The 8,665-nt window shown below is 34.8% G+C and overlaps 3 protein-coding genes across 3 annotated transcripts in view; 2 read left to right on the top strand and 1 right to left on the bottom strand.

Moving 5' to 3' along the window:
* Positions 1-1,385, top strand: part of LOC108749002 (vacuolar protein-sorting-associated protein 25) — a 1,814-nt gene extending 429 nt beyond the window's left edge. The window contains exons 2-4 of the mRNA XM_018487482.1: positions 103-248; positions 620-838; positions 918-1,385. Of these exons, the coding sequence (XP_018342984.1) occupies positions 103-248; positions 620-838; positions 918-1,030 (478 nt within the window). The 3' untranslated portion in view covers positions 1,031-1,385. The remainder of the gene's footprint in view (positions 1-102; positions 249-619; positions 839-917) is intronic.
* Positions 1,386-2,113: 728 nt separating this feature from the next.
* Positions 2,114-4,175, bottom strand: LOC108749003 (cyclin-dependent kinases regulatory subunit). Its single transcript, XM_018487483.1, has 3 exons — positions 3,940-4,175; positions 2,613-2,740; positions 2,114-2,380 (listed from the first exon to the last, which is right to left on the bottom strand). The coding sequence occupies exons 1-3, from the start codon at positions 3,993-3,995 to the stop codon at positions 2,313-2,315; spliced, it is 252 nt and encodes an 83-aa protein (XP_018342985.1). The 5' UTR covers positions 3,996-4,175; the 3' UTR covers positions 2,114-2,312.
* A 309-nt stretch (positions 4,176-4,484) lies between these two features.
* On the top strand, positions 4,485-8,652 carry LOC108749001 (cactin). The gene is made up of 6 exons (XM_018487481.1): positions 4,485-4,808; positions 5,422-6,266; positions 6,547-6,723; positions 7,077-7,278; positions 7,366-7,864; positions 8,419-8,652. The coding sequence occupies exons 1-6, from the start codon at positions 4,567-4,569 to the stop codon at positions 8,605-8,607; spliced, it is 2,154 nt and encodes a 717-aa protein (XP_018342983.1). The 5' UTR covers positions 4,485-4,566; the 3' UTR covers positions 8,608-8,652.
* The last annotated feature ends 13 nt before the right edge of the window (positions 8,653-8,665 follow it).

The raw sequence follows: 8,665 nt of genomic DNA, 5'->3' as shown, positions 1-8,665 counted from the left end.
ACGTAAATTATATACAAAACGCATATTTATGAATCTGGCAATAATACAACATTTGAAATATTTTCGAATTTTTGCCACATAACTTTGCCTTATTCATTGTAGGCTTCAACCTCACGTAGATACTAGAGCTAAACAAATAGCGGCCTGGAAGAGCCTGGTGCTTGAATACTATCGTATCACAAAACAGGCGGTCGTAGATGTGCGCGAGATTCACACAAATCCTCTATTTAATAATACGAGCATAAACAGTATCCTTACTCGTCACATCGAATGACAATTATTCTACCAATTTTGTCGTTATACTTAATGTAATACTCATCCCTGTCATATTGTATTACTGTTTTAAGCGATTTATTTACTGTCATTATTTATTAGTCACTTATTACAAAAATTTCCTAGCAAACACCAACAATAATATAACTCGTTACAATTTCCTATTTAACAATATAATTAATATAATATAACATATAATAGTTGTATTGTTGAATAGGAAATTAATTGAGTTATGTTACTATTAGGTGATGTATTCACTGGATTATTACTATAGTTTCCTAATAGCTAATGTATATTAATTAAAATAGTTATTGCTATCGAAAGCTCCTTAACAGTACAATAACAGGAAAATTACCATCCGAAGCTGTACTAGTAATATTGGAAGAATTAGGAAAATCAGGAAATGCGTCACCCCTAGATAAGACCAAGCAGAGATGGTTGGTTTATTGGCATACTTTAGAGGAATGGGGTGATATAATATACAATTGGGCACAGGAGAATGGCTTCACTGGCTCTGTGTGTACATTCTTCGAACTGACACAAGGGGAAGACACAAGTGAACAAGGTACATTGTACAATTTGTTTTTGCTCTATTTATCAGTATTATTAGAAATAACCATTAATAATCATATTGCTTATTTTAGAATTTCACGGTCTGGACACAGAAGTGCTAATCAGGTCACTGAAGACATTAGAAGCCGCAAGAAAGGCAGAGATTATCTCATTCGATGATAATCAAGGTGTTAAATTTTTCTAACGCTTGGAAAGTTTTTGTTATTCGTCGAATTATAGATATGTGTAAATGATATTTAATTAATAAGAGATGTAAAAAAACTATAACATTTCTCATAAATGCAAACATTTATTTAACACAATAATATACTTTTCTTTTTTTCTTACAAAAAAAAAGGCAAACCAAAATCGCTCAGATGCTAAACTAACATGAAGTACAAATGTGGGAAGGCTTGATGATATTGAATATGAAATTAATGTAGCCAGTTATATAGCTTTTAAGATCATTATATACGGTACATAGATTTATTCGAAATTAGAAAGCACAAAAATTGCGATGAAAATAACTTCCTGTGCCAAAGTCAAGGTGTTAAAATCAGAACGAACAAATTATATTAACTTAAAATGTATCTACACTTCCCTTATATAAATTAATACTTTTGCATTAAGTGTCAAACTTAAAAAGAGAATGATCATTCTATAAGCGTCTTAATTTAATTAAAAGTACTAATGGTGAATTCGATCACTTGTATTACACTTGATTAGTGGTCATTAAAAGCTATTTTATATAAAGCATCTAAATACAGTGGTATTAAATAATCTACTTTAACAATGAAATAATACATAAGTATATATAAATAACGTGATATTATTAAGTATAATATTATTAGTGACATTCCACTGTTTTATAATATTCACATATGCTTTTATATTTAACTTAGCTAATTTCATGTAGTAGTCTTTAATATGCACTAATCTAGTATAACGCAAGTGAATGAATTCTACAAGTTCCTACTAAAAGGCACTGTAATCACATCATTCTTATGAATTACTTCGCTTCGGAATTACAGTCTTTGGAAACAAAAAACTAGAACATTTCATTTTGTTTCAAAGTTAATATATTGCGATATATCTCTTATTCTCGAGTTTCAATGCAAAAAGAAAAGTACAAAAGCTAAACTGGAATTAAAAACTAATATATTTTATAAACATATATACAGCATACTTGCTTGACATTTTTTAATGAATGACAACGCGAAGTAATTAAAGATAAAACGACCATAGACATACTATTTTGTGGAATTTTCTTGAAAATTCGTCGCTTTATTTTTATTAAAGATTAGTTCGCGATTTTTTTTCAATTAAACTTTTAGAAAGCAAATTTGATGTTACATAGCGCATCGATTTCGCTATCGAGACCGAGAGAGAAAAACAGGAAGTGATGAGATACGATCGTAAATATGTTCCACTATAAATATGAACATGATCTAAATTGTTATTTACAAGACGATACAACTTCGCTTCGTTTAATTCTCTTTCCCTCTCAGCTCTAGAGGCGTCGTTATTTTCCTCTTGAATAGCAAAATATGTGGTTCTGAAATAATTCATTCGATTAGAAATCTTCAAAAGACACACAATATGCAAAAAATCAAACTAAAATTACATAAATATTATATTAATGTTATAATTTCGTACTCAATAATATAATTGTTATGTATAACATGTGTTATATTAATTTATATTGTTGAGTTGAAAATTATAATATTGATGTAATACATTACTGTTTGTGTTCTGTAGGAAACGTTAAGATCAAATTGAGTATATACCGGGATCATGAATCATATAGTGCACCCATCCTTGACTTTGTTGGATCCCAATAGCTCTCCATTCTTGCTCGGACAGCAAGTGAGTTCTTGGCACCAGCTTCACCATTTCTTTTGGTAAAACCACATGCCTATACAAAATTTAAAGAATAAAAATAGAAAATAGAAATAACAAATACATGAAAAAAGCAAAAATAAGAAATACAAGTATACAATAAGCTTTATTTATAATTTTTTAAATTCTAATATATATACACCCTTTGATAAAAGAAATTTATTAAATGCACAAGTCATTTTCTCGATAATAGTAACAGATACTTCGATGTGTAGAATTTTTTTATCACAAAGTGCATATTAGTTAAGAAGTAAAAAGATTTTTAAGTTTTTACAGACATTTATAAATTTATATCTAATAATAATAATTAACCCTCCATTTGTACTGCTTTTTTACTTTTGAAGCTTTCAAAAAATATGGAAAAATAAGAATTATTTTTTAACATTTCTATTACATTATCAAATAATTTTTACCAAGATATTTTAGGAAGAAAAAACCGACTTTTCTTTATTTCACAGAAATTTGAAAATGAAAAAAAATTTTCTCATATAAAAAAACAACTCAAATTAATAGAGAGTTAATAATACTTAAAACCAATAAAAATTACAAAATTACTTTTTAATTGTATTATAAAATTGGATGAAATTTCCATTCAATTTATATCATTCGTAAAAATCAGATATAAATAATAATTCTCGCAAAATACAATTTATATTTTGCGATTTTATAATTTTGCAATATTTGTTATCGAATTTTTATTTGATCCTTGCAATATAGCTTGGCCAGAAGAGAAATTTTGAGAGATGATTTTTCTATTATATATTATTACGTCTTTTTTTTTACGTACGTCATGTTTCCCGACATTTGTTTTTTTCCTACCGAGAAATTATTCGCGTTAAAATCATCGCGAGTCCTATCTCGCAGAGCAGAATGCTACAAAGATTCGTACAAATCCAAGCTGAATAAGCTTCCGAATCCGAAATGAAACATCGACAAACCGATCTTAAACGAGCAGTCTAGCTTTCCGAATCGACCATTTTAAACGCTTCGATTCCAAAGCCGGCATGATGAATGGAAGAAAAAAAGAATCGAGTGACAAGGGAGAGAAAAAGAAGCGTAAAGTTGAGCGCAGAAATTTCGCACGGACATTCCACGTTCCACGCAGAATCGCATAGAAATTGTATGAAAAGAAGACGCCATTATGTCGTACGATCAGGGGGCCTCACGTTTTGGGCAAGAGGCCTCGTGTGGGGCACTCGCAAAATAATTACTTACCTATATTCGAATTTATCGTCGTAGTACTTGTCGGAATAATAAATGTTGTGCGGCATCGCGTTCCTCGGATTCCGCGATGGTGTCAGCGGTAACAACTCCAATTCAGAAACGCTGGATTCGTTCGAACGACACGGTAAGCTCTCCGAGAAGCTTCCCTCGACCGCGTGCGTACGTACGCTGTCTAATTTGAAAGTTCCAACGGATGTGCCAGCACTGCCAGCCGAGCGAACCGAGCGAGCGGAATGGAGGCCGCGGGACGTGACGAGTCAAGAAAGGGTCTCGTCCACCAGCTTCTACTTCGTTTTATACTTTTATGTTTCGCCTCGTCGCGAGAAACGCTGACGACTCGATAGAAATGAATTCGAGAGAAATATAAATGAGTCCAAAGTGAGAATAAATTCGACCGACGTTCTTCCGTCTTTAGTTTTATTCACCGCCGTTGACTCGCGTAGTCTGGAATCAGCTGCGCCGTTCGCGGCAAGATGACGCGCGTCTGAAACGTTCGTGACGTTCTTCCGGTACTTCCTCGGTGGGCGGCGGGGGGGGGGGAGAGGAAAGTGAGGTTAGGCGTCACAGGGTTGGCGATTTATTTCAATCTATTTATTTATCTTTTCCCTTCCCTTCGTGATGGAGAAATATTCGCGAGACCGCAGTGGATACAAATCAAGGAAAAAGCGTGACGACTACAGAGGTGAGGATCGAGCGTCGCGAAGAACCCGCGATCGCACGGAGCACCGATCCGGAGAATTGAAATCCAAACACGATCGCTCCAGAAGGAGATCCACCGAGAAGTATAAAAAATCGAGGGACGACGAGTCTCGCTCGCGTCGCGAATCGCGGAAGTCCTCCAAGCGCAAGAATCGAAAGAGGTGGGTGTTTTCAATTCAAATTTTAGAGGCCGTAGATGCTTTCTATTTGCTGACACAAACAACGTCGTTCTATCTTTTTTAGCAGTCAATGAACAACAAAAAAAGAATAACACTTGTATCGATCGTGTCTCCTAAACGGAAAGCAGTCAGAATGTTTTCTAATTAATGTGATTGATGGCCAAGAAGACGAGTGTCTCTGTCTTTAGGTCTGTTCGCGTTGCTTACATTTTTTGCACTTAGCATCTTTGTTTTCTCTTTTTTCAACGCGAATAGACCTTTTGTTATTTCATGAATGCCATGAAAGATGGAAGGACGTTTGTATCATTAAATGGAAAATACTATGATTCAGAAAACAGCCTGTGTTTCGAAATTTATTGTTTACGTTACGTACACACTATAGATTTTCAGTACTGGCAGTAAATTTTGGAACACAGCCACAACATTTGAGCGAGCGTTTAGTAATTGTTGCTTGTAATTGAAATAGACCTTTAGATCTATGCTAAATCTAGGAGAATGAATAGCAGCAAATACTTATTCAACTGTTCTCTGAACATACATAATCTTTTGAAATTGTATATATGGGAATTCTGTATGGTATATATTTTTAATTTAGGGAATCATCTTCACCGTCAACATCTTCAGATTCAAGCAAATCCAGCGATGGCTCATCTACGGATTCATCCTCAGACTCCACAAAGTTGCTGGAGAAACTTCAGAAGCAACGACAGAAGCAAGTAGAGGATCGTAAACGACAGAAGGAACTGATGAAGGCGACGGAGACACCAGAAGAGAAACGTCTGCGTCGCCTGAAGAAGAAGGAAGCTAAGGAACGTAAACGTAAGGAGAGAATGGGTTGGGACAACGACTACTTACATTATACAAATACAGATAATCCATTTGGTGATGGCAATATCCTGTCTACTTTTGTATGGTCGAAAAAGTTGGGGAAAGAGGGCCTACTTGGTGTAGGCAGAGAAGAATTGGAGATTCGTAATAGGCATAAACAGGAGGAGAATAAGAGAGAACTGGAGAAGGTGAAGAAGAGGAGGCAAGAGAGAGAACTAGAACGACAGCAGAGAGAAGAAGAGATGACGATGTTGCAGAGAGGCAAGGAGGCTGCTCAGTTAGAACAATGGGCTCGACAGGAAGATCAATTCCATCTTGAGCAAGCTAGATTGAGATCTCGCATTAGGATTCAGGATGGCCGTGCGAAACCCATCGATCTTCTCGCAAAATATATAAGTGCGGAGGAAGAGGTTGATGCAGTGGAGATGCATGAGCCGTATACATACTTAAGAGGTTTGCATGTGAAAGACTTGGAGGATCTTATAGAGGATATAAAGGTATATAAAGAACTGGAAAGAGGAAAGAATTTAGATTATTGGAATGATATAACGGTGATTGTGGAAGACGAGTTGCACAAACTCAGAAAATTGGAACGAACAGAATACGAAGTTGGTAAGAAAAATAATTATTTTTTTTTTTTAACACAGATAAGTGAAGGAAGTCATATTCGATATAAGGTAGTTTTTGGTGTTTACATTTTTGTATGAATTTTATAATTTTCAATTCAAATTGTAAAATTTATAGAAAAGTATTATTAAATACCAAGACTCACTTTAACAGAATATAATCTTCACTCATTTGTACTGAATATTTCTCAATCGATTTTCACTTAATATTTTTTTTCTTGCCTGTTATGATTCTTGCTTACATCATACTGCATCTTTTTTTTTAGCTGTTGGTAGAAGAGAAGGAATCCACGAGTCAGTCGCTAAAGATGTCACGGCTATTTTTAAGGGTAAAACTGCAACGCAATTGGAAGCTCTGCAATTGCAGATTCAAGCGAAAATCACAGGGAAGCCAGAAGGTGTTGATATTGGATATTGGGAAAGCCTTTTATCTCAGTTAAAAGGTAAAATATGATACAATTTATAAACGTGTTTGAAAATTACAAATAATAATAATAATACATAAGAAGGAGCACACAGCCACATACACAAGATATTTTTTGCTAAAGTCATATATTTAAAATTAAAAATGTAAACGTTTCGGCATTCTTTTATTGTACTGATGATGGCCAAGACTTGATGATGGTCGAAACATTTACATTTTTAATTTTAAATATATGACTTTGGCAAAGATATCTTGCATATGTAATTGTATGCTCCTTATTTACGTTTTATATTATTGAGTCATCTCTAATAACTATTGTTAAATTTTACAAACAATAATACATGTGATTCATACTAAGTATTAAATATGTAGCTCACATGGCGAGGGCGCGGCTTAGAGATCGACATCAGGAGAACTTGCGTAAAAAATTGGAGGTTCTCATCGCCGAGCAAGGTGTAGCCAGAACGGAGAATGAGTCCGAAGGCTCGCAAGCACAGGAAAATGAATCTACTGTAAGGCAAGATGGACCTTCTTCCAGTACAGCTGTTGAAAAAGACGAAAATAGTCATTCTGAGTAAGTATTCTCTCCCTTATGCCGATTCAGGAAGTCTTTATCTCTTCTTTGCATGAATAAGATATATATAATGATGTCATGTTTCAGTGATGATCAAGAAGAGACAAGTGCCGTTGACGATCTGTTGTCTGAATCCTTCCGCGAGTACGAAGCTGGTGGCTACTCGCCAACTTATATACCTTACTCGCAGCTCGAACCGGGCACACTCGTCACACAGGAAGACGAGGATAATCAGCGATTAGAGTATGCAAGGCAGCAAGTCCTCAATACTGGCAGAAAAATTCAGAACGTACTGACGATCGAGGAACAGGCCATGCACCGGGAGGCGCGCAAGGGTATGGGCTCGGACGAGGCACAGTTCAGTGTCGAATCGTCATTGGAAGCGCAGATCTACTTGTGGTCCGACAAGTACCGACCTCGTAAACCGCGCTACTTCAATCGCGTGCACACAGGTTTCGAGTGGAACAAATACAATCAGACGCATTACGACATGGACAATCCGCCGCCGAAGATCGTACAAGGATATAAATTCAATATTTTCTATCCGGACCTCATCGATAAAAATACCACTCCGGAATATTTTCTTGTAAGATATTTGAATTCTTCTTTAGACACAACCATTGTGAGATCTGTTGTTTTTTTTTTTCCGAATAAAATTCTAAATTATAGTATATACTGGTACAGTAAGTTGAAGTGAAACAAACTATATTGATTTAGTTTACTTATTGCACCACAATGTATACCAGTTGAGAATTTTCTTCAAAAAAAAATAGACTTGTAGTATTCAGCCTACAATATTTGACGATACATTTTTTCCTGTTTAGAATGCATGTGTTTTAATAAATTCTTATGGGTCTTCTACAATAAGCCATTAGTCATAAATCAGAAGTTAGAAGCTGGAAATTGTTCAATCATAGTCGTTAATTTCCAGCTTTTAACTTCTGATTTATGACTAATAGCTTAGAATGGACAATTTGAAATTCTGCGTTTTGTGTAGTCCAATTTTTAGTAATTTATTAAAAGGCAAGCAGTCCACAACAGGAAAAAATGTATCGTGTGACTTTACCATAGACTTTAGATTAGCATTGATGATTTATAAATTTTTTAAGTAAACTATTTAATTCTGATTTTAATTTTCAGACACCCTGCACTGACAATAAAGATTTCGCCATTCTGCGATTTCACGCGGGCCCGCCTTACGAGGACATTGCATTCAAAATTGTCAATCGAGAATGGGAATACTCATATAAGCGTGGATTTAGATGTCAGTTCCATAACAACATCTTCCAACTATGGTTTCACTTTAAAAGATATAGATACCGTCGTTAAAACATATGTATATATTGTTATATAACTACAATTTTATAGACTTGTACAGACTTTGTAT

The sequence above is a fragment of the Trachymyrmex septentrionalis genome, unplaced genomic scaffold, assembly GCF_001594115.1.
Source record: "Trachymyrmex septentrionalis isolate Tsep2-gDNA-1 unplaced genomic scaffold, Tsep1.0 scaffold25, whole genome shotgun sequence".
In the NCBI taxonomy this organism is placed as follows: domain Eukaryota; kingdom Metazoa; phylum Arthropoda; class Insecta; order Hymenoptera; family Formicidae; genus Trachymyrmex; species Trachymyrmex septentrionalis.
This window is presented reverse-complemented; position numbering and strand designations above follow the sequence as displayed.